This window comes from Nomascus leucogenys, chromosome 8 (assembly GCF_006542625.1).
Source record: "Nomascus leucogenys isolate Asia chromosome 8, Asia_NLE_v1, whole genome shotgun sequence".
NCBI lineage: Eukaryota > Metazoa > Chordata > Mammalia > Primates > Hylobatidae > Nomascus > Nomascus leucogenys.
The window spans coordinates 77544605-77570423 of NC_044388.1; the positions used below are offsets into that span (position 1 = coordinate 77544605).

Sequence of the window (25819 nt, forward strand, 5' to 3'; positions counted from 1 at the left end):
GGTGAGCCGAGATTGTGCCACTGAGCTCCAGCCAGAGTGACAGGAGCAAAACTTCGTCTGAAAAAAAAAAAAAAAAAAAGACAAAAGATTTGAACAAGTACTCAAAAAGGAGATACATGAATGGCCAATAATCACATGCAAAAAATCTCAACATCGTGTATCGTGAAGAAAATGCAAATTAAAACCAAAATGATATACCATTACATACCCACCAGAATGATAAAATTTTAAAAACAAGCAACAGGCTGGGCATGGTGATTTTACTCCTATAGTCCCAGCACTTTGGGAGGCCGAGGCAGCAGGATCACTTGAGCCTGGGAATTCGAGGTTGCAGTGAACTATGATCACACCACAGCACTCCAGCCTGGGTGACAAAGTGTGACCCTGCAAAAAACAAACAAATAAAAAACACCACAACAAATGTGGAGCAACTGTGTTTCTTATTCTTTCTTGGTAGGAGTGTAAAATAGTATAGCCTCTCTGGGAAAAGAACCTAGGAATTCCACTCCTAAGTATTGACTCAAGAAAAATTAAAACATGTCCACAAAAACACTTATATAAGAATATTCACAGCAGCATTATCCATAATAGTCCCAAACTGAAAGTAATTCAGGTTTCCATCTAGGAGAGTTAATTTTTTTTAAACTGTGATATATTAACACTCAATACAATGAAATACTACTGAGCAGTTAAAAAGTAAACTACATGCAATGAAATGAATGAATCTCAAAATATGCTGAATGAAAGAAGCCTTACACAGAAGAATACATAGCTGCATGATCCCATTTATATGCAATTCTAGAACAGACAAAACTAATCTGTAGTAGAAATCATGATCATAGGAATTTGAGGAGATAAGAGAAAAAACGGTGGTTGCCTTTTGGGGTCGGGGGTGGAACTTGACAGAAGAGTCATGAGAGAACTTTCTGGGGTATTCCATTTCTTGATAGGGGGTTGTATTGCACATATGAATGCATCTGTCAGTTCTGCAAATACACACTACTGGATATGGTACCTCCATAGCATGCAGTAGTCCTCAGCATCATAAACAAACTATTGATGCACACCACAAGTAGAATGAGCCTCCATTGAATTACACTGAATGAAAAAAAGCCAGTCTCAATAGGTGACACACTGTATAATTCCACTTACATAACATTTTCGAAATGATACAATTTTAGAACTGGAGGACAGATTAATGGTTGCCAGTGGTTAGGGACAGGAGAGAGGAGGCAGAATTGAGAAGTGTATAGTTACAAAAGGGCAACACAAGGGATCCCTGTGGTGTTGGAACTGTTCACTGTCTTTACTGGTCATAGATACACAAAGTTACACAGGGGATAAAATTGTATAGAACTTAATACACATACACAAGTGAGTACAAGTAAAACTGGAGAAGTCTAAATTAGACCTTGGACTATATCAATGTCACCATGCTAGTGTGATATTATACTATAGTTTTGCAAAAGGTTACCATTGGGGTAAACCAAGCAAAGGATCTCTATTATTTCTTTTTTTTTTTTTTTTTTTTTTTTTGAGACAGAGTTTCGCTCTTTTTGCCCAGGCTGGAGTGCAATGATGTGATCTCGGCTCACTGCAACCTCCGCCTCCCAGGTTCAAGCGATTCTCCTGCCTCAGCCTCTGTAGTAGCTGGGATTACAGGCATGTGCCACCATGCCCGGCTAATTTTTTTTTTGTATTTTTAGTAGAGACGGGGTTTCTCCATGTTGGTCAGGCTGGTCTCAAACTCCCGACCTCAGGTGATCCGCCCGCCTTGGCCTCCCATAGTGCTGGGATTACAGGCATGAGCCACCGTGCCGGGCCAGGATCTCTATTATTTCTTATAACTGCATGTGAATCTACAATTTTCTCAATGAATATTTTTTAAAGACAGCTTCTTAAAGAAAGAAGCTGTTATGCTATGTTGGCATACCACATAGCAAGGAAGCTATCAAAGGGTACAGGGTTTGTACCAGGAGGACTGAGGAACCAGTGTGGGGCCAAAGATAGCTTAATTTGAACTTTAATAAAAGTAGGGATTTCAAAGACTTGGAACCCATAAAATACGTTTCAATCCATGACTTCATAATAATAGTTTAAAAGCATACACGTGGCCAGGCGCGGTGGCTCACGCCTGTAATCCCAGCACTTTGGGAGGCTGAGGCAGGTGGATCATGAGGTCAAGAGATCGAGACAATCCTGGCCAACATGGTGAAACCCTGTCTCTTCTAAAAATACAAAAATCAGCTGGGCATGGTGGCGCATGCCTGTAGTCCCAGCTACTCGGGAGGCTGAGACAGGAGAATTGCTTGAACCCAGGAGGCAGAGGTTGCAGTGAGCTGAGATTGCGCCACTGCACTCCAGCCTGGTGACAGAGCGAGACTCCATCTCAAAACACACACACACACACACACACACACACACACACACACACACAAAACCTGAATTGGTCACTGCTGTGGTCTGAATATGTCCCCCCCAAAACGTATGTATTGGAAACCTAATCCCCAATGCAACAGTGTTGGGAGGTAAAAAGTCATAAGGGCTCTTCTTCATGAATGGAAGGGTTTGTGGGGATGCATTCGCCATTCTTCTGCAGTGTGCAGACACATATTTTCATCCCTCTTGCTTTTCTACCTTCCACCATCTATGAACAGAGCAAGGACGTCCTCACCAGGTGCCAGCACCTTGATCTTGGACTTCCCAGGCTCCAGAACTGTGTGAAATAAATGTCTGTTCTTTTTTTTTTTGAGACGGAGTCTCGCTCTGTCACCCAGACTGGAGTGGAGTGCAGTGGCACAGTCTCGGCTCACTGCCAGCTCTGCTTCCCAGGTTCATGCCATTCTCCCACCTCAGCCTCCTGAGTAGCTGGGACTACAGGTGCCCACCACCATGCCCAGCTAATTTTTTTGTTGTTGTATTTTTAGTAAAGACAGGGTTTCACCGTGTCGGCCAGGATGGTCCCGATCTCTTGACCCTGTGATCCGCCTGCCTCAGCCTCCCAAAGTGCTGGGATTACAGGCATGAGCCACCGCACCCAGCCATAAATGTCTGTTCTTTACAGATTAGTCAGATTCAAGAATTCCAACATCGTTGCACTAAACAGACTAAGACATAAATTGGTACTGGAGGAATAGTGGGGTGTTGCTATAACAAATACCTAAAAATGTAGAAGCAACTTGGAAACGGATAATGCATAGAGGCTGGAACAGTGTTGAAGCAAATGCTGGAAAATTCTCCCGTTCATTGACATGAATGCCACATTAAGGGTGGTTCTGGCCAGGGCCTGGGAAAAGAAGGGATATAGGAGAAGCCTTGTTCTTCTTACAGATTGCTTGAGTGGTTGCAACAGTGAAGACTAGTCTGATGAGGTCTCAGACAGAAATGAGGAACAAGGTATTGGAAACTGGAAGAAAGGTTCTTTCTTATAAAGTGGCAAAGAACTTGGCTGAATCGATGTGTGTGTCCTAGGACTCTGTAGAAGGCAGAAAAGAGAGAAAGCTAGAAAAGCTAGGTGATTTGGCAGAAGAAATCTCTAAGCAGCAGAGCATAGATGATGTTGCATGGCTGCTTCTAACTGCTTATAGTAAAATGGGAGAAGAAAGAAGAAGTTAAAGACAATTTATAATTGGCCGGGCATGGTGGCTCACGCCTGTATTCCTAGTACTTTGGGAGGCCGAGGCGGGTGGATCACCTGAGGTCAAGAGTTCGAGACCAGCCTGACCAACATGGAGAAACCCCGTCTCTACTAAAAATACAAAATTAGCCGGGTGTGGTGGCGCATGCCTGTAATCCCAGCTACTTGGCAGCTGAGGTGGGAGAATCATTTGAACCTGGGAGGTGGAGGTTGCAGTGAGCCAAGACGGTGCCATTGCACTCTAGCCTGGGCAACAAGAGCAAAATTCCGTCTGAAAAAAAAAAAAAAAAAAAAGACAATTTATAATTAAAAGGGAAGCAGAACACAAAGATTTGAAAAACTCTCAGTCTGGTTATGTAAAGAATTTTTTAAATGGTTTAGAAGAGAAAACCAAGGGTGTGGCCAAGTGACCATTTGATTTTCAAGGCTGCTTCTGCCATCACAGGCCTTGAATGCTAGTGCTATGAGGGCAAACCAGCTTAAAGGGCCAGGCCTGGGGCACTCTTGGAACCTTGGAGCTCATTGCTCAGGGATGCTTCAGGCCTCTGTTCCCTGGTCACCCCACCTGTGGCTCAAGCAGGCCCAGGTGTGGCTGGGCTACAGATCCCAGGGCACAAGCAGTCTACCTTGGTGCTATCCCCGTGGGGCTAACTGTAGACTTGCAGAGTACAGGAGCTGTGGAGGCTTGTGTGCCTCTACCTAAATTTCAAAGGATGCTGCAGGGAGCCCGCATCACCTAGTGGAGTCTTGGAAGCAGGGCTGCCCCCAAGACTCCAGACCTGTAGAGCCACCAGCACACAGCGCCATCCTGGGAAAGCCACAGGTATTGACTGCAACCCTTCAGAGCTGTGTGGGCTATGTCCAGCAATGCTGTGGAGGCAGGGCCTTCCAGGGCAATGGAGACCCAGCCCCCAACCCATTGTGTCCAGAAAGTTGGACACGGAGTCAAAGAAGATTATTCTCCAGCCTTAAGATTTAGTGTTGTTTGCTCTGTTTTACATGGAGTCAAAGAAGATTATTCTCCAGCCTTAAGATTTAGTGTTGTTTGCTCTGTTTTACATGGAGTCAAAGAAGATTATTCTCCAGCCTTAAGATTTAGTGTTGTTTGCTCTGTTCTGGATTTACTTCAGGCCAGTGACTTTTTTCTTTTTGTCTGTTTCTCTCTTGCAATGGGAATGTCTATCCTGTGCTATCCCACCCTTGTATTTTGGAAGCACATAGCTTGTTTGATTTTACAGGCTCACAGCTGGAGGGGAATTTGCCTCAGGATGAATCATGCCTTGACTGTCATCCATATCTGGTTTAGATGAGACTGTGGACTTAGACTTTAAAATTGTTGCTGGAACAAGTTAAGACTTTTTGGGGCTATTGGGATGGATGCACTTTGCGTGTGAGAAGAACATGAATTTTAAGAGCCAATCACCTTCAGAGAACAACAGGGAACCCATTCATTATCTTGAAAACTGAGAAATGGGCTGGGTGCGGTGCCTCATGCCTATAATTGCAGCACTTTGAGAGGCTGAGGTAGGTGGATCACTTGAGGCCAGGAGTTCAAGACCAGCCTGGCCAACATGGGTAAACCCTGTCTCTACAAAAACTACAAAAATTAGCCAGGTGTGCGGCACAGGCCTGTAGTCCCAGCAACTTGGGAGACTGAGGCAGAGAATCGCTTGAACCTGGAAGGCTGAGGTTGCAGTGAGCCAAGATTGTGCCACTGCACTCCAGCCTGGGCAACAGAGCGAGACTCTGTCTCAGAAAAAAAAGAGGCCGGGTGCAGTGGCTATGCCTGTAATCCCAGCACTTTAGTAGGCTGAGGTGGGCCGATCCCCTGAGGTCAGGAGTTTGAGACCAGCCTGGCCAACACAATGAAACCCCGTCTCCCTACTAAAAATGCAAAAATTAGCCGGGCATTGTGGCGGGTGCCTATAATACCAGCTACTCAGGAGGCTGAGGTGGAACAATCACTTGAACCTGGGAGGTGGAGGTTGCAGTGAGCCAAGATCATGCCACTGCACTCCAGCCTGGGCAACAGAGTGAGACTCCGTCTCAAAAAAAAAAACCTGAAACAACAAAAAAAGAAAACAGAAATAAAATGAAAGCATTAAGCTGGCTCTTCCTGTATGTACTGTGCCACTGGATAACCCAATAGTGGATGAATAGAATTATAAAATCTCCTTATAAAATTATTTCAGCTAATCAAAGCCAAATGAGTTTTGATTGGGCTTGGTTTTTGTTTTGTTTTGTTTTGTACTGTTTTTAGTGTTCTTTGGTGAATTAAGAGTATTAACATTTTGTTACCACCAGTGAATTGCTGCATAGAGGCATTGAGCACCACTGGCTACTAACATCAAAAAAGAGACAACCAGAAATGTGGCTCCTAATAAAAAGGTGCAATGCCACTTGTAGTATTGCTAAAGGGGTTGAACCTGAGTTTGAGCAAGCCTCTGGGTCCAGCTGCCAGCATGCAGGAAGTGCAGGTGACAGGAACAAGTGAACTCTCCTTCAAGTAATGCGTGCAGTCACCAAAATTCAGACCATGAGAAACTCTGATCAGATGAGTCAAGGTTTTCAACAAATAAATTGTAAAGAAAAGACAGAGGGGAACCGGTAGATGAAGTGAGAATCAAAAGACCTATCAAGCCAAAAACTTAAGGACAAAACTAAAAACTATGACTTCTAAGGATGCATACTGAGGTGATAAAACCATAAATCAGATGTGATTTCTACACAAATCAAGACTGAACTTTTTGAGGAAGGGTTGGAATGGGGGACAGAGAGGCTTTTAGGGGGCTGGCAAGGTTTTGTGTTTGATCCAGGTGGTGGTGAACAGGATACTTGCCTTGTAAAATGATTCTCTAAACTACACATTTGCTTTGTGTGCTCTGTGTTTTGTTTCACATGTTTAAAATGTTGGCTAGAGCTGTTCTCTGGGTGCTATAGGAGCTCAGGGGAGGCACTTAATTTCTGAGGGGAGAGGATAAGGAAAAGTGCCCTGAAAGGTATTATTGGGAGGGCGAGGGTAGGTTGGGAGGAACGTCAGAGATGAGACTAGAGAAAGAGACAAGCTCACAACTGATCTTCTGTACTAGGCTTGACCCAGGACTCCATGGGGAACCACTAGGAATTTTAAGCCAACAATTGACAAGATCAGATGTGTATTTTAGAAAGATCCCCAGGCGCGGTGACTCATGCCTGTAACCCCAGCACTTTGGGAGGCCGAGGCGGGCGGATCATGAGGTCAGGAGATCGAGACCATCCTGGCTAATACGGTGAGACCCCCGTCTCTACTAAAAATACAAAAAATGAGCCAGGCATGGTGGTGGGCACCTGTAGTCCCAGCTACCTGGGAGGCTGAGGCAGGAGAATCGCTTGAACCCAGGAGGCAGGGGTTGCAGTGAGCCAAGGTGGTGCCACTGCACTCCAGCCTGGGCAACAGAGGGAGACTCCGTCACAAAAAAAAAAAATCTGTCGTAGTAATCCAAACCAAAGAAGTAATGCAGGGACAGGGAGGTTAGTGAAGAAAGTACTGATAGGAGAGATTGCTTAAGGAGGCACAAACACAGGACTTCAGAGAGTATCTGGGGTAGAGAGGGAGGGAAGGAGGGAGAAAAGAAATCAAGGAGGTTTCTCTAGTTCTGACTTGGGCAGCTAGGTGGAAAATGATGGTGTTATTAACTGAGGAATACAGTACAGGTGGTGGAGGAGGGATGGGGAGAGATGATAATATATACTATTTTAAAAATGGAGATGATGTTTACATGCAATGATATGCACAGAGCTGAAGCATACAATCCAGTGAGGTTTCTATTTTTTTATTTTTTATTTTTTGAGATGGAGTCTCGCTGTGTTGCCCAGGCTGGAGTGCAGTGGCACAATCTCAGCTCACTGCAACCTCTGCCTCCTGGGTTCAAGCGATTCTCCTGCCTCAGCCTCCTGAGTAGCTGGGATTACAGGTGCACGCCACCATGCCCAGATAATTTTTGTATTTTTAGTAGAGACGGGGTTTCACCATGTTGGCCAGGCTGGTCTCAAACTCATGACCTCAGGTGATCCACCCACCTCGGCCTCCCAAAGTGCTGGGATTACAGGCATGAGCCACCGCGCCCAACCTCCAGTGAGGGTTTTTAGATGTATGCACCCATATAACTAACATACCAGTCAAGATAGAAAACATTTCCTTCACCCTAAAGTTCCCTTGTAACCCCTTCCAGTTAATCTCTATCTTGCTAGCAAGCACTGTTGTGTTGTGTTTGTTTTTTGAGACACGGCTTTGCTGTCGCCCAGGCTGGAGTGCAGTGACACCATTGGCTTATTGTAACCTCCAACTCCTAGACTCAAGGGACTCTCCCACCTCAGCCTCCCGAGCAGCTGGGACTACAGGTGCACACCACCATGCCTGGCAAAAATTTTTAACTTTTTTGTAGAGATGGGGTCTTTCTATGTTGTCTGGGCTGATCTTGAACTGGACTCAAGCTGTCCTCCCACCTCAGCTTCCCAAAGTGCTGGCATTACAGGTGTGAGCCACTGTGTCTGGCCTAAGCACTATTTTGATTTTTATCACCATAGACTAGTTTTGTCTTTTTTGTTTGTTTTGTTTTGTTTTGTTTTTTGAGATAAGAGTCTTGCTCTGTCGCCCAAGCTTGAGTGCAGTGGTGTGATCATATTTCACTGCAGCCTTGATTTCCTGGGCTTAAGTGATCCTCCCACCCCAACCACCCTAGTAGCTGAGACTACAGATGTGCGTCACCACACTCGGCTAATTTTTTGTTTTTTGTTTTGTTTTGTTTTGTTTTTAGAGATGGGGTCTCAGTATGTTGCCTAGGCTGGTCTCAAACTCCTGAGCTCAAGCAGTCCACCTACCTGGACCTCCCAAAGTACAGGGATTATAGGCGTCTGCCACTGCGCCCAGCCCCAGCATATTATTTTTGAGGTTCATACACGTTCTTGTCTACATCAATGGTTTATCCCTTTTTATTGCTGAATAGTACTCTGTTGTACAAATACACGAGAACTTGTTTATCCACACTTCTGTTGATGGACGTTTGGGTTGTTTCCAGTTTGCTTGTTTGTTTTACTATTATGAATACAGCTGCTGTAAACATTCCTGTGTAAGTCTTTTTGTAACACCTATTTTCATTTATCTTGTATAAATAACTAGGAGTGGAATTCCTGGGTCATGGTATAGGTATGCAATTAACTGTAGAAGAAACTGAAACACTTTCCTAAAGTGATTCTAAGGCCAGGCATGGTGGCTCACGCCTGTAATCCCAGCACTTTGGGAGGCCAAAGCAGGCGGATCACTTGAGGTCAGAAGTTTGAGACCAGCCTGGCCAATATGGTGAAACCCTATCTCTACTAAAAATACAGAAATTAGCGAGGCGTGGTGGCGCACGTGTGTAGTCCCAGCTACTTGAGAGGCTGAGGCACGAGAATTGCTTGAACCTGGGAGGCAGAGGCTGCGGTGAGCAAAGATCATGGCCACTGCATCCAAAAAAAAAAAAAGACACCTCTAGGAGTTACTCCATGATTTTTCAGCCTACTAGTGAAAGTCTTTTGCCAACTTTGTTTTGTTTTGTCTTTCACTGTGTCTTCTCCCCTCTTATTAAACTGTCAGCAACTTGAGCACAGAGACCATGTCTTAATCCCGATTTATTAATATTTTCTCTTAGGACCTGTTACATAATAAGGCTTAATAGATGTCTGTCGGATGAGTGAATGAACAAAATTAGGCACAGAAGTTAAGTGGAAAATTAGAATAAATTTTCGTAGCAGGTGATCCCTACTATATCCAATGAAGTCTTGCCCTGTACATGTGCAGCCCAGCCTTCAGCCTAGGAACTGCCCCTCCTCCCCACCCCCTCTGTGCTATTCACTCTATTCTGGTATCTTGCCTCACAAATGCCAGCCTCTGCAGCAGGTAGAACTCAAATCTGCCTGCTTGGTGGGACTGCCACTCTGCTTGGGCGCCATCTCCTCACACCATAGTAAGAAAGTGCCTCAGAATGAATGCCAGGATGTTCTTGGCACTCACCTCCTGTTTCCTTTCTTTCAAAAATCACAGTCTTTTTTTCTTTTTGAGATTGAGTTTCGCCATTGTTGTCCAGGCTGGAATGCAATAGTGTGATCTCAGCTCACTGCAACCTCTGCCTCCTGGTTCAAGTGATTCTCCTGTCTCAGCCTCCCAAGTAGCTGGGATTACAAGTGTGCACCACCATGCCCGGCTAATTTTGTATTTTTAGCAGAGATGGGGTTTCACCATGTTGGTCAGGCTGTCCTTGAACTCCTGACCTCAATCGATCCACCCACCTCGGCCTCCCAAAGTGCTGGAATTACAGGTGTGAGCCACCGCGCCCGGCCAAAAATCACAGTCTTGAGCAGCTTGCTGCTCAGTGCCTGAAAACACATATTCACTTGCCTCATATATTTTGTCCAGCTTTATAGTTGTTTATGGCAGGAAGGGAATATCCAGTTTCAGTTATTCTGTCAGGACCTGAAGTGGAAGTCGGAGTTCCATTTTGGACATGATATTGAGTTTTTGGTATCTATGGAGCATCCAGGTAGAAATGCTCAAAAGAGAATTGGGTATTCACATTTGGAGCTTGAAAGATGACTGGGGCTAGACATTTGGATTTTGTAGTCATGCATTTCCAGTGGTAGTTGAAGCCAAGGGAATGGATGTGATTGCTCAGCTACAAAATGGATAGAGAATGAGTAGAAGAACAATTTTCTCTTAAAAAGCCTGAGAGGCCAGGTTCGATGGCTCATGCCTGTAATCCCAGGACTTTGGAGGGCCAAGATGGGCTGATCACGAGGTTAGGAGTTCGACACGAGCCTGACCAACATGGTGAGACCCCGTCTCTACTAAAAATACAAAAAAATTAGCCGGGCGTGGTGGCGTGCACCTGTAATCCCAGATACTCAGGAGGCTTAGGCAGGAGAATCACTTGAACCTGGGAGGTAGAGGTTGCAGTGAGCCGAGATCGCCACTGCACTCCAGCCTGGGTGATAGAGCGAGACTCTGTCTCAAAAAAAAAAAAAAAAAAAAAAAAAACAAAAAAAAAGCCTGAGAATGTATAACTAAAGAAATAAATGAAGAACAGGAAACATCAGTGTTATAAAAGCAGCCATAAATAAACTGGTGTCCATCTTGGGGAGTGGCAGATGTCAGGAGCCCAGCCTTTCCCCTATTATGCTTAACAGTCCAGAGCCCAGCTTTTCTCTCTTAGTAAAGTCTCGCTGGTGATCATTAGAGAAGAACCTACTCACCCGGGCTCCAGTACAAATCTGCAGAATTAAAGCCACGCCAGTCTTGAGGAAGCTCAGCATTTCTTCCAGACATAATCATACATATGTGCTCCTAGCCTTCTTGGGGCTTAGATAACTGACAAGTATGATTAGCATTTTCATAAAATTGAGAGGATTCCCAAGGCCCTAGAGAAGTTGACAATTTGATGAAGGTCAGTTGTTTCTAGTCCTACTTTATTTATTTATTTATGAGATGGAGTCTCACTCTGTCACCTAGGCTGGAGTGCAGTGAGGCAATCTTGGCTTACTGCAACCTCTGCCTCCCAGGTCCAAACAATTCTCCCGCCTCAGCCTCCTGAGTAGCTGGGATTACAGGTGCCCACCACCACACCCGGCTAATTTTTGTTTTGTTTTGAGACAGAGTCCCGCTCTGTTGCCCAGGCTGGAGTGTAGTGGCACAATCTCGGCTCACTGCAACCTCCACCTCCTAGGTTCAAGCAATTCTCCTGTCTCAGCCTCCTGAGTTGCTGGGACTACAGGCGCATGCCCCCAAACCCAGCTAATTTTTTTGTATTTTTAGTAGAGACGGGATTTCACTATATTGGCCAGGCTGGTCTCGAACTCCTGACCTCAGGTGATCTACCTGCCTTGGCATCCCAAAGTGCTGGGATTACAGGCATGAGCCACTGCAGCCAGCCAAATTTTTGTGTTTTTTAGTAGAGACAAGGTTTCACCATGTTGGCCAGGCTGGTCTGGAACTCCTGACCTCAGGTAATCCACCCACCTTGGCCTCCCAAAGTGCTGGGATTACAGGCATGAGCCACCATATCCGGCCACAGTCCTACTTTCTAGTTGTCTAGAGACTTGGGTTTCAGACTTGGAAGTTGCTCTAGGTCATCTACTTGGCCCCTTTGTTTTTTAAGTGGGAAAACTGACACTCATACATGAGAGACCTTGAACTAGGTATAAAAACAAGTAAATGAAGCCAGCTTACATCATCAGGGATATCTGATGGCATTCAAAGGGCAAGGATAAAGCTGAGCTTTCAGAATAGACTAGAGCCATGACCTGCAGTGCTATAGAGAAACTGGACGCCCCTTGCTTCTGCCCTTTTCTCTGCTTTTTTCTGTGTCTCTAATTTATTCTCTCAATGTAGATCAGCTTCTTCTGTCTTGTCTCCTCCTATGCCCCAGCCTGGGGAAAATGATCATCAGAGGCTATTGCTGAGTTTATAGCTTAGGAAAGGGGCCACTCATTCCCCACCATTCAGGAATGAGACCAGCCTGATTCTAGAATTGCAACTCCTGTTCTCCTGGAAAAGGTCTCGATGACCCCTTTAGAACCATCCAGAGTCCAATCAGTTGCCGTCAAGGGGTCGGGGGTCCTTTGTTCTACATATACATCTGCTAGGAACCTTAACCTCTATAATCATGTGATATAAATCACTGGTAGGGGAGAAGAAGATTTTCCAGAAAAAGCAAGTAGGTAGATGGCTGGGCAGCCAGCCCATAGGTGTTCAGAATAACCAGTTAACTGCTCAGGATAACCAGTGGCAGAGCCAGGACCAAAACCCACAGCATCTGACTCAGCATTCGTCCTTCCTGGGGCTGCCCCACATGGGGAAACAGTAATTACTTGATCTGGGAACAAGCAGAGACAGACAGATGGGCAGTCACTGCCTCAGTTCTCATTCCTAATAGTGTGAAGAGATAGATGTCTCTTCCCTGAGAGTGTAGGGGATCCAGAGCTCTAGGACCCTAACAGCTAAAAGTGGGTTCCCTCTTAGGAGTCCAGACCCTTCTAGTTGCAAGTCACAGAAACTCAGATCAAACCAGCTTGAGCAAAAGGGGGATTTAGTAGAAGGCCATTGAGATATCCTACAAAATTGAAGGAAGAACTGTAGATTCCAAAACATCTTTAAGAATCTGGAATCAGTACTGTCAGGACACACACACACACGTGCTCACCTTGTTTTCTTCCTCCTTTTAAAGGTCATCTTTCTGTTTGGCTCTTATACCATAAGATTTCCTCCACACGGTGGTGAACCTGGCAGTTCTGGAGTCATATCCTTGTTTTTTTTTTTTTTTTTCGAGATGGAGTTTTGCTCTTGTTACCCATGCTGGAGTGCAATGGCGTGGTCTCGGCTCACTGCAATCCCTGCCTCCCTGGGTTCAAGCGATTCTCCTGCCTCAGCCTCCCAAGTAGCTGGGTTTACAGGCATGCACCACCACACCCGGCTAATTTTGTATTTTTAATAGAGACAGGGTTTCTCCATGTTGGTCAGGCTGGTCTCGAACTCCCAACCTCAGGTGATCCACCTGTCTCGGCCTCTCAAAGTGCTGGGATTACAGGTGTGAGCCACTGCACCCGGCCTGGAGTCATATCTTTGTAACATCTGACCACAGAGAAAAGAGAGTCTTCCTTGCTAATTTCTGGTGGAAAAATCTAGAGTAGGATTCACACTGAAAGGATGGAGTCCTCTGACTGGCTGAGCCTCATTTTATTTGCTCACCCTTGGGCTCAGGAGATGGCAGGGGATATTTTAAGAAAGGGACTGGAGGCCGGGTGCGGTGCCTCACGCTTGTAATCCCAGCACTTTGGGAGGCCAAGCTGGGCAGATCACCTGAGGTTGGGAATTCGAGACCAGCCTGACCAACGTGGAGAAACCTGGTCTCTACTGAAAATACAAAATTAGCTAGGTGTGGTAGTGCATGCCTGTAACCCCAGCTACTTGGGAGGCTGAGGCAGGAGAATCGCTTGAATCTGGGAGGTGGAGGTTGTGGCGAGGCCGAGATCCCGCCACTGCACTACAGCCTGGGCAACAAGAGCGAAACTCCATCTCAAAAAAAAAAATAAAAAAGGGGGACTGGTAAGTAGGATAGACAGAAATCTCTTTTGTTTTATGTCTGTCTCCTAGGTGACCATGGAGGCTGGTGGCCTCCCCTTGGAGCTGTGGCGCATGATCTTAGCCTACTTGCACCTTCCCGACCTGGGCCGGTGCAGCCTGGTATGCAGGGCCTGGTATGAACTAATCCTCAGTCTCGACAGCACCCGCTGGCGGCAGCTGTGTCTGGGTTGCACCGAGTGCCGCCATCCCAATTGGCCCAACCAGCCAGATGTGGAGCCTGAGTCTTGGAGAGAAGCCTTCAAGCAGCATTACCTTGCATCCAAGACATGGACCAAGAATGCCTTGGACTTGGAGTCTTCCGTCTGCTTTTCTCTATTCCGCCGGAGGAGGGAACGACGTACCCTGAGTGTTGGGCCAGGCCATGAGTTTGACAGCCTGGGCAGTGCCTTGGCCATGGCCAGCCTGTATGACCGAATTGTGCTCTTCCCAGGTGTGTACGAAGAGCAAGGTGAAATCATCTTGAAGGTGCCAGTGGAGATTGTAGGGCAGGGGAAGTTGGGTGAAGTGGCCCTGCTGGCCAGTATTGATCAGCACTCCTCAACCACACGCCTGTGCAACCTTGTCTTCATGCCAGCCTGGTTCTCACCCATCATGTATAAGGTGGGTGTCCACATCAATAGACGGCCTTTCTAGTTCTGACCCCAGAGACTTGGCCTCTTTTCTGGGTTTTTAATCCCTTTTATTGTTGGAATTGAAAGTTAAGAGTTATTATTATACTCATACTCCTCTGAGTGCTGAACCAGTTGAGAAACAGGCACAGTGATCAGTAGAGTTCAGAATTCTGCTTTATTCCTGGTAAAGCAGTATTTAAAAATGGCTTGGGCTTGGAACCAAAATTCTTTTGCACCTCTTCCCTTTCCAGCTGGACCAACTGGAGCCACCAGTCTAGCAGCTAGGTGGGAAAGCCAGGTTCTGGGAGCATGCCGCTTGGTGACAGGAAGCAGAGAGCACATTAGCTGCTCATGGAGGCATGCCCAGAGTGAGAGCCACAGAGGAAAAAGGCTATACAGGACTAGTCACCTTCAGCACATGAACCCCACCCTGTGTGGGATGAAGGAAGGACAGGCTTTTACTATGATTTGCTAATTCTCAAGGGCAATGTGAGAAGGTCAGAAAATATTTGTCCAACATATTCCTTCCATGAATGCAGAGCCAGAAGATGGTTCAAAGTAAAGCAGGTATCCAGGTGTTGGTAGTTCCTGGCAGAACAGTCTATAGCTTATACATTGCCTAGAAACTTGGATTATGTAGGTAGTCAATAAAAATTATATCACTTTCCTGCCTGCTCATAAAAAATAAAAGATTTTTGGCCAGGTGCAGTGGCTCACACCTGTAATCCCAGCACTTTGGGAGGCCAAGGCAGGCGGATCACCTGAGGTCAGGAGTTTGAGACCAACATGGTGAAACCCGTCTCTACTAAAAATACAAAATTAGCGGGGCATGGTGGCAGGCGCCTGTAATCCCAGCTACTTGGGAGGCTGAGGCAGGAGAATCACTTGAACCTGGGAGGTGGAGGTTGCAGTCAGCTGAGATTGCGCCATTGCACTCCAGCCTGGGGGACAAGAGCAAGACTCTTGTCTCAAAAAAAAAAAATCATATATATATATGTATATATATATATACATATATATACACACATAGACGTATATGTGTATATATATACGTCTATGTGTATATATATACACGTAGACGTATATATATGTATATACATATATATATAATTTTTTAAAGTATATTACCAATAACAATTGTCCTCATGTTTGTAATGATCCTTATACCACTAGTCATTTATGACAGACACAGTGTGTGCATGCCATATGCCTTATAGCCATTATCTCATGGGTTCCTCTCCACATGCCTATGAGATAGGTAATGTCATCTGATTTTATAGATGAGGAAACTGAGGCTCAGCAAGATTAAGTGACATATCAAGGTCTCAGACTTAGTAAGATCCAAAGCCTATTCATAATCGAGGTGACTTTCCATCTGTGACCTCACTGGACCCTCACAGCAAACATTTGTGTAGATGAAGTAGATGTGGTATGCCTATTTTGCAAATGAGGGCTACTAAAGGTCAGAGTTGGTAAGTAACTTTCTCAAGTGGGTAATTAGGGAAGTTGGATCTCAAATTCAGGCCTTCTCATCTAAATGCTTATAAAATTACATCATGCTATGTTACCTGAAAGCTTAAAAGCTTGTGTTTTAGCCCTAGAGTGTTTCGGAAGAACTGATGAACTTCTCTGGTGCTGGTCTGCAGGCCCAGAAGGAGAGTTTGTTTCTAGAAAGAAATAATGTTCCAGACCCTTCACATTTTGTAATACATTTATTCTTAGGTAATATTTTGATTTCAGCCTCTACTTCTCCCTCAGAAGTATAGCCATAGATCCTCAAGGGATAAGGCCTGGTGTTAGGCTTGTTTGTAGCCTACCCTCTGGCTTAGTGCTTAGCATATAACATATGTTAGTTAGTGTTCAGTCCATGATTGTTTTTCAACTAAAGGAGATATGGGGGCCTGGGATGGCCTTGCCTGAAAAATGCAAAGACCAAGGCAATTTCACAGCAGTTTTCAGTGACTTCCAAGGAGAAGCTTAGCAGTGGCTCTGCATCTCCAGAGAGCTGGCTTTTATCTTTAGAGAGAAAATGGATTTAAATAGCAAGGAAAAATTAGGTTAGCCATAGGAAGAACTTAGAGAAGTTAAGGGGGCTTAAATTCTGGGACAATCTATCAAAGGTCAATCTTAAAACTTGTTCAAGGGGTAGGTACGTCTGGATTATTAAATGCAATCATGAGATATTCCCTCATTTGATGGTTCAAATACATCTGATGAAATATGTATGAAATCCAGAAACAGCTCTTTTTCAGGAATAGAGAGTGAATGGGCCTCACCAAGACTGCTTCTCAGTCGGGCCCAGAGAGCCGAGGGGCCCAGATGAATTAGGCGGGAGAGTTCGGCACTGCCCCAACCCCACCCCAGACTCTTGAGGACACTCTGCTCTTTGTGTCCCTGACCCCAGATTATAATAACTGACTTTTATTGAGTGCTAAGTTTGTACCTAGCATGGTGCTTTGTGAACTAGTGAGCCCCATGCTGCAGACAAGGAAACTGAGGCTTAAAGAGGTGAAGTCATTTGTCCAAGGTCACACTTGCAGTTAACCCCCAGAGCCCATGCTTTTTTTTTTTTGACAATTGAGTCTCGCTCTGTCACCCAGGCTGGAGTGCACTGGCGCAATCTCGGCTCACTGCAGCCTCTGCCTCCCAGGCTCAAGCTATTCTCATGCCTCAGCCTCCCAAGTAGCTGGGACTACAGGCACACACCACCATGCCCGGCTAATTTTTGTATTTTTAGTGGAGATGAGGTTTCACCATGTTGACCAGGCTGGTCTCGAACTCCTGACCTCAAGTGATCCGCCCATCTTGGCCTTCCAACGTGCTGGAACTACAGGCGTGAGCCACCACACCTGGCAGAGCCCATGCTTTTAGCCACTGTTCAATACTTCCTGGCGTTGGCAGTATACCTTGTCCCCTCTCTTTAGAGACATATTTTGCTGTGCACCACGTGCATCAGTTGCCACACAGTCAGAACTCTTTGCCAGCACATGTGGCCAGGCCTCTCTCACTGCCTGGCCCAGCCCTGGCACATGGTTGAGACTTGAGGTTTTAGAAGGAGTCATGCTGCAGTGTGAACTTTTCTGCCATCATCTACTTGTCTCCCTTCCTTTGAGATTAGGATGGAGGTGCCTGCAGCTCCAGTTTCCCTCCCTCTCTGATGCAGAGCAGCTCCCCAGTTCCTTTTGGGGACAGCTGACATCCAGACCCCAGTGGGGAGAGGAAGATGATCAGCAGAACAAGTGGCCTTTCCATGTTCTACCCTCCTTAAAGGGCAGCTAGAGTCCAAAACCAATCTCATCCCTCTTACAGCCATTTTCTTCTTTTCATTCCCCAGACAACATCAGGTCATGTCCAGTTTGACAACTGCAACTTTGAGAATGGGCACATCCAGGTCCATGGCCCGGGTACTTGCCAAGTGAAGTTCTGTACCTTCAAAAACACCCATATCTTCCTGCACAATGTGCCCCTGTGTGTCCTGGAAAACTGTGAATTTGTGGGCAGCGAAAACAACTCTGTGACTGTTGAGGGTCACCCATCTGCAGATAAGAACTGGGCCTACAAGTATCTACTAGGGCTTGTCAAGTCTTCGCCCACTTTTCTCCCCACAGAGGACTCTGACTTCTTAATGTCCCTGGACCTAGAGAGCCGGGACCAGGCCTGGAGCCCAAAGACCTGTGACATTGTTATCGAGGGCAGCCAAAGCCCTACCAGCCCAGCCTCTAGCTCCCCAAAGCCAGGCTCCAAGGCTGGCTCACAGGAGGCAGAGGTGGGTAGTGATGGTGAAAGGGTGGCCCAGACCCCAGACAGCAGCGATGGAGGCCTGAGTCCCAGCGGTGAGGATGAAGATGAGGACCAGCTGATGTACAGACTATCCTACCAAGTGCAGGGCCCACGCCCTGTATTAGGGGGCTCATTTCTGGGCCCACCTCTACCAGGAGCATCCATTCAGCTGCCCAGCTGCCTAGTGCTGAACTCACTGCAGCAGGAGCTGCAGAAGGACAAGGAGGCCATGGCACTGGCCAACTCCGTGCAGGGCTGCCTCATCCGCAAGTGCCTCTTCCGGGATGGGAAGGGAGGCGTCTTCGTCTGCTCCCACGGCAGAGCCAAGATGGAAGGGAACATCTTCCGGAACCTGACTTATGCAGTGCGGTGTATACATAATAGCAAGGTGCTGTCATGACTTTAGATTGGTCAGCGGGCTCCTGTGGCTATATGTAGGAAGGGTTTGATGGGGCTATTTTGCATTTTAAAAATAATTTTCTTTTATTCACACACGCTTGACGTCATGTCCATCATCTGATTTGGAAAGGGCAGAAACAATTTTTCTCATTTCACAGAAAGAGAGGCCCAGAGAGAGAACGTGGCTTACTCAGGGTCACATAGCAAGTTAGGCAGAATTGAGACTAGAAACTTGGGTCTCCTGCCTCTTTTCACTATGGAGTAGGGTTGTTGAGAAGGCTTCCCAGAAGAGGAGACATCTGTGCTGGGTACAATGAGAAGAAGGTCCAGGGAAAATTGGACATATGTGATGAGAAGGGGTGGAGAGTGAGGGTGTCCCAACAGCAGGAACATCCTGTGCCAGGGCCTGGGTGCAAGGTTGAATTCAACCATGCAGTGGGGGTAGGTTGAAGGATGAAGCTGGGGGTGAGCAAAAGCTACCTTACCTTACCCAGGCCTGGAATCCCCCTTGAGACATTTGGGCCTTATGCTAAGAACAGTCCTTCTAGCCACTGCGACAATCAACACCTTGTATGTGCTGGGACTTAGGGCACCACAGGACAGTCTGCAAATCCTGTAAATGGTTGATGACAGGAAGGCCTTCTGAAGGGAAAGACAGCCCATGCAGAAGAAAGCATGGCGTAGCACCTAGATTCGAGTCTCACCTCTCCACTAACTCACTATGAACATGACCTTCACTTACATAAAATGAAAATAAGCATCCCTATTTTTCTTCTCTCACTGGCTGTTGGCAGGTCCCATGCCAATAGTACTCAATAAACTAAAGAACATTGTACAAAGGTCACTCATGAGTGTTGCAGGCTTCTAAAGTGGTTAATAGCAATCACATTTTAATTAATTTAAATTTAATTGTGTTTTACCCAGCCCACTTCCAAAGAGGATTTCAGGTGATGTTACTTTGAAAGCATAATGCAAGACTCCTGTACACGGAATAAAAGACAATGGCCAAATAAAAAGGGAAAGGTGATAGCTTTGCTGTCGTGAGTGCCACGATGAAAGGATCTGGTTCAAGCCCTCCAGGAGGGCATTCTTCCTTGCATAGTTATTGAGAATATGGCTTTCTAGTTAAATTCTGGCTCTGCCCCTTAAGTCCTGTGGACTAATGTTGCTACGTTTCTCCAGGGCGTGATGAGGATTAGCTAAGGTCACATATGTGAAGTGCTTAGCAGTGTGCCTGTTACATAGCAAGTGCTCGATAAATGTTTTAATTAATAAATTTTTTAAGACTATCGCAGTCCAGTTTGAGAGGCCCTATGATAGAGGTAAACCGTGGGTGGCATAGAAGCCCAGAAAAGGGGGTACCTGACCCAGCCTCGAGGAACCAGAGAAGGTTTCTTGGAGGAACAGTGCCTGGACTGAGCTGTGCAAGAAGAATAAGAGTTGGCAGGGTGAAGACGCAGGGTAAAGGCCCAGAAGTAAGGGGAGACGCACCCTTTCACCCTTTCAAGCAAGGCCTTGATCCTTGCCCCTCCACAGAAGGCTGTCACCTGGCTCTGTCCCCTAGAACATCCCAGGAGGGTAAAGGCTGGCAGGAGGAGCCTGGTTGCTTGAGGCTCCAAGAAGAAAAGTGTCGGCTGGGTGCTGTGACTCAAGCCTGTAATCCTAGCACTTTGGGAAGCCGAGGCGGGCAGATTGCCTGAGCTCAGGAGTTCGAGACCAGCCTGGGCAATACAGTGAAACCCCGTCTCTATTAAAATACAAAAAAAAAAAAAAATAGCCAGGCATGGTAGTGGGCACCTGTAGTCCCAGCTACTCGGGAGGCTGAGGCAGGAGAATTGCTTGAACCCAGGAGGTGGAGGTTGCAGTGAAAGCCAAGGTCGTGCCACTGTGCTACAGCCTGGGTGACAGAGCAAGACTGTCTCCAAAAAAAAAAGAAAAAAGTGTCACCGACTGTGATTTTCTTCTTTATGTGTCATAAATTTTAGTTGGAAGTCAGATATTTCATGTAGGACAGTGGGGACTGAGGTCCGTAGTATTTAGTTTGGAAATGCGCACACCCCTTCTTTTGCCTTGGTTTTAGAGGATCAATCTAGTTAGGAGCTGAGCCCGTTTGAATTATGGTGATGATAGGATTATCCTCAGCGTCCGGTAGGCTTCAGCTCTCTCCAGCATTACCTCGTGCTAGTTTTCTCCGCTTCAGGTCTTCCTTTGCACCCGTTCCTCAGAGGCGGTCTCCCGCTGCTCTTGCCCTCCCCCCAGCAGTAGACTGCCATTATTTGTCACCCTACACGATGGCAGTGTTTCTCTCCTGTCCTGGGTCATCCTTAGTCTAGGTAGGTGCTGTGTCTGTGGACTTTTTCGGTGACCCTGGCTCCACCCCCAGCACTAGGGGACCTCTGATGATCTGGGCCTAAGTCACTTTGCTCCCAACATCCCCAGAGATAGAGTGTTTTCCCCCTGTTTCTCCGTGTATACGGTTTGTTCTGTAAGAAGGTTAGGGGCAAAGAACACAAGAGGGGCTTAATGCCTCTCTCACTTTTGTCCCCAGCCTGCATCAGGAGAGTGCTGTCTCCAGTCTCATCTGCCCCCAGTTTTCTCCATGAGCACCTAGTGAAGGCCACAGAGAAGTGAACAGGTGCAGCTACTCCAGAGTTTCTGCACTCACAGTAGTTCACAGCTGGTCTTTAACAGTGCATTGAAAATGTTAGCTGAGTTCTTACTGGCTTGTGTGACACATGCAGCCCTGCATTCAGCAGGGAAGTGCTCAGGCCTTGTCTCCTTGGAGGCGCCTGTCTTTTTGTAGCATTCAGGCTAGCCGGTTGTCCAGCAGCCTCAGCACTGATGGGTTCTAGAAAGGCTATATTTGTGTATATTATCTTCTTTCTACTTTCTCCATCCTAAGCAGAAGCTGAAACCTTAACAATTTGTACTCTTGTTCTACTTTAGTCTTCACAGAATTTTATCCTAATGCGATATATTATTAGTAGTACACAATTTATAATAATGTATTTTATTATTTATCTATAATTGTTTAAGACAGCATAGATAGATGTATTCCAGATTTTTTATATATTATCATGCCTTGGTATCTGTGGGGGCTTGGTTCCAGGATACTAAAATCCACAGATGCTCAAATCTCTTATATAAAATGATGTATTATTTGCACCTAACCTGCACACATCCTCCCACACTTCAGTAATCTCTAGATTACTTATAATACCCAATACGATGCAAATGCTATGTAAATAGCTCTTCTACTGTTTTTTTGTTTGTTGGGTTTTTTTTTTTTTTTTTTTTTTTTTTTTTGAGACGGAGTCTCCACTGTTTAGCCCAGGCTGGAGTACAAAGGTGTGATCTCAGCTCACTGCAACCTCTGCCTCCCGGGTTCAAGCGATGCTCCTGCCCCAGCCTCCCAAGTAGCTGGAACTACAGGCATGAGCCACCACGCCCAGCTAATTTTTTGTATTTTTAGTAGAGATGGGGTTTCACCATGTTGGCCAGGCTGGTCTCAAACTCCTGACCTCAGGTGATCGCCCGCCTCAGCCTCCCAAAGTGCTGGGATTACAGGCATGAGCCAACACGTCCGGCCTATACTGTTGTTTTTTTTTTTTAATTTTATTTTATTTTATTTTTGAGATAGAGTCTCCCTCTGTCACCCAGGCTGGAATACAGTGGCACAATCTCGGCTCACTGCAACCTCTGCCTCCCTGATTCAAGAGATTCTCCTGCCTTAGCCTCCTGAGTAGCTGGGACTACAGGCATCTGCCACCACGCCTGGCTAATTTTTGTATTTTTAGTGGAAACGAGGTTTCACCATGTTGGCCAGGCTGGTCTCAAACTCCTGACCTCAAGTGATCCGCCCACCTCGGCCTCCCAAAGTGCTGAGATTACAGACGTGAGCCACCGCACCTGGCCTGTTTTTCAATTTTATTATTTATTATTTTTAATAATGTATATTCAATCCACAGTTGGTTGAATCCATGGATGCAGAACCCACAGACATGGGGAGACAACTGTGCTTATTAAATATAAAAAGAAAATGTAATTGGAAATATATCCCTTTATTAGCAGGTTGCTGGGTTATGGTACCTTGTTTGAAGGAGGCTTTGTTATACCGATATTTCTAATCATCCCTTCATTTGGAGTCTCAGTAGTTTTCCACCCCAGGGTGATAGACCATGAAAGATTTAGGATGTACAAGAACAGGCCTTTGTTTTATAAAGTGGAAGGGAAGGTGGGAGAGGAGAACCTGTGTGTTAACCTTACTGTCCATGCCGTCTCAGACAGGTGGATTTTAGTGAAGGTGCATTGGAAGTGGTGAACCTGGAACTTTATTTCATTAAAAGTGGCTGCACCCTTGACCCCTGGGGAGATCTTCATGCAAACTTAGTGCATGTAGAGTTTGAAGACCACTCAATCCCATCTTTCCCTAAGTGTCCTTTCTATCCCATCATCCAGCTGTGCTGCTTGCAAGTTCTGAATATAGAGCACAGGGCCAAGCTTTGGTCCAGGTTTTAGTTAAAGGACCAATGTAGGCCAGGTGTGGTGGCTCATGCCTGTAATGCCAGCAGTTTGGGAGGCCAAGGTGGGAGGATTGCTTGAGCCCAAGAGTTCCAGACCAGCCTGGGCAACATAGTGAGATTCCATCTCTACAAAAAATAGAAAAATTAAAAACAAAATTACTCCAGCCCACATCCATAGTAAAAATAAAAATAAACAAAAATTCAAAAATTAGCCTGTAGCCCCAGCTGTTTGGGAGGCTGAGGTGGGAGGATCACTTGAGCCTGGGAGGCAGAGCTTGCAGTAAGCCGAGATCGTGCCACTGCACTCCAGCCTGGGCAACAGAGCAAGAGCAAAAAAAAAAAAAAAAAAAAGAACCAATGTGAGACTGCTAAGGAGCCTGCAGGGCAAAGCCAGGTAGGGCCTGGAGATGGCTGTGTCCTGGGAGCACACAGTGGGAGTGTGGCTGTGCCAGCACTGAGGCGTTTCTCTTGCCTATGGGGTAAATTGCATGGATCAGGTGGTGAGGAAAAGACTCAGATGTTCCCTCAGTGGTTTCTAAAAAAATATTTGTAACAGGAAAATAAATGGCTTTCTCTTTTCTGCTTAGATCATCATGCTCAGGAACGACATTTACCGCTGCCGAGCGTCAGGCATCTTTCTTCGCTTGGAGGGCGGTGGCTTGATTGCCGGCAACAACATTTACCACAATGCAGAGGCTGGTGTAGACATCCGGAAAAAGTCCAATCCACTCATACTGGTACTTTGTGTTCGTTCCCTGTTCAGGGTGACGCTTGGTTTTCAGAAACCATTTGTGAGGATATTTAAATCCACGTTGCCCTCTTATATTTACGTGCTTCCTGTTTGCAGGTGGCTCCTGCTCTGTCCTCTGCGTGTCCTTGTGACTCTGTGTCTCTCTCTGTGTATTAGCAGTGACTTTAGACAAGTCATTTTCTGGTCATCTCCCCGTTAATAAGGAGGAGGACCAGAAACACAGGGAAACCTCACAGGGCCCTCAGCCCTCATATGCTGTGGTTGGCTTTAAGTTTGATAAGGATAAAGAGAGTGATGTCTGCCCTGATGACACTTGGATCCAAAAACAAACAAAAACAACAGCAGCGAACCCCACCAAGTTAGTTTATTCATTTGTGTAAAAGGACATTTCGGATATTTAGTTGTGAAGATTGTTTTGTGGTTATTGTGAGGGCATATTGAGTTTGATTTTCTACCAGTGTGAAAACCACTTAAAATGCTAGAGTATGTGGCCAGTGACACGAGAGACCAGCTCCTTTTCTGCTCTGGCTCTTCCTGAGAAGCAGGTTTGGGGTTTGGGGGTTTTTTGTTTTGTTTTTACACAGATTTATGGGGTATGGGAGAAATTTTGTTACATGCACACTGAGAGACAGATTTCCCAGAAGTTGGGAAATGTAACAGACTTTTTATGGGCTTGAAAAAATAATAGCCACCATTAATGCATAATGCTTATTATATGCTGGATACTTTTTTAAGCACTTTGTAGATATTTACTTATCATTTAATGCTTAACAGAACTCTGTGAAGAATTATTATTATCCCTATTTTATAGTAAAGATATAGAGCACAAAGAGGCAGAGGATCCTGCCCAAAGTCCCACACCTAGTGACAGAGCTGGGATTTGAATCCAGGCAGTCTGACTCACGGGTAATGCTGAACCCATCATATCTTGACTGCCCATAAAGATACAGAGAGAAGGCTGCGTACAGTGGCTCATGCCTGTAATCTCAGCACTTTGGGAGGCCAAGGCAGGAAGATCACTTGAGTCCAGGAGTTTAAGACCAGCCTGGGCAACACAGCAAGACCCTGTCTCTACAAAAAATTGTAAAAATAAGCTGGGCATGGTAGCTCACACCTGTCGTCCCAAATACTTGGGAGGCGGAGGTGGGAGGTGGGAGGATTGCTTGAGGCTGGGAGGTCATGGCTGCCATAACTATGACATGGTCGTGAGCCATGATTGTGCCACTGCACTCTAGCCTGGGCAACAGAGCGAGACCCTGTCTCAAAAAAAGAAAAAATACACACAGCTAGCCAGTGTCTCCTGCCAACCCCTTCCCCTCACTGTGTTTCTGCCATGCAGCTGGTGGTTGATGCATGACCTTGGCTTAGGAAATTATTGCCCCTCTGGCTAGAGAGATGAGGGGTTTGCCCTTCTGAGGACAGAGGGACAGCAGGTGGAGGGGGAAGGGAGTGGTACATTTTAGTCCCGGTGTTGTGAAAGGGTGTAGGGATGGAAACACCGCTGCATACTCCTTTTGGAGCTCTTCGGCCCTGTGCGGGACTTCTCCTAGGCAGTGGTTACCCTGATGAGCCTGCCGAATCCTTCAGGAAAAATCTGGAAAGAGTAAGAATAAGGAGAGTTTGCACACGAAACACTTTAAAGCCAACTAGAACTTTATTTCTGCGAAATTATTTTGGAAGAGATACAGCTAACTTCCCAATTTACAAAGTATAGAATTGGACTTCAGCTATAAATTAACAATTAGAGTGAGATAATTTTATTATTATTCTAATCTAAAAATATTAAGTGACTGTGCAAAAGCAACTAACTGGAATGGGAAAGAGAAAAACTAGATTTCAGATCTGGCTCTTCCACAAATGTACTATATAATCCTGGGCCTGTTTTCCCATTCGCACAAAGAGATATTAGAAATGAATATCTTGCTGGGTGTGGTGGCTCACACCTGTAATCCCAGCACTTTGGGA

At 45.9% G+C, this 25819-nt stretch overlaps 1 protein-coding gene across 3 annotated transcripts in view; it reads left to right on the top strand.

Annotated features, from left to right (window-relative positions):
• FBXO10 (F-box protein 10) overlaps window positions 1-25819 on the top strand; it is a 65713-nt gene that overhangs the window by 20731 nt on the left and 19163 nt on the right. For 2 of the 3 annotated variants that reach the window (XR_004031385.1, XM_030817448.1), the window contains exons 2-4: window positions 13800-14390; window positions 17736-18569; window positions 23691-23840. Coding sequence is in view for 2 of the 3 variants with exons in the window: in XM_030817448.1 (XP_030673308.1) it covers window positions 13806-14390; window positions 17736-18569; window positions 23691-23840 (1569 nt within the window). In the remaining variant the exon portion in view is untranslated. Of the gene's footprint in view, window positions 1-13799; window positions 14391-17735; window positions 18570-23690; window positions 23841-25819 lie in introns of those variants that run through there. The other variant, XM_030817449.1, reaches the window with a different exon arrangement.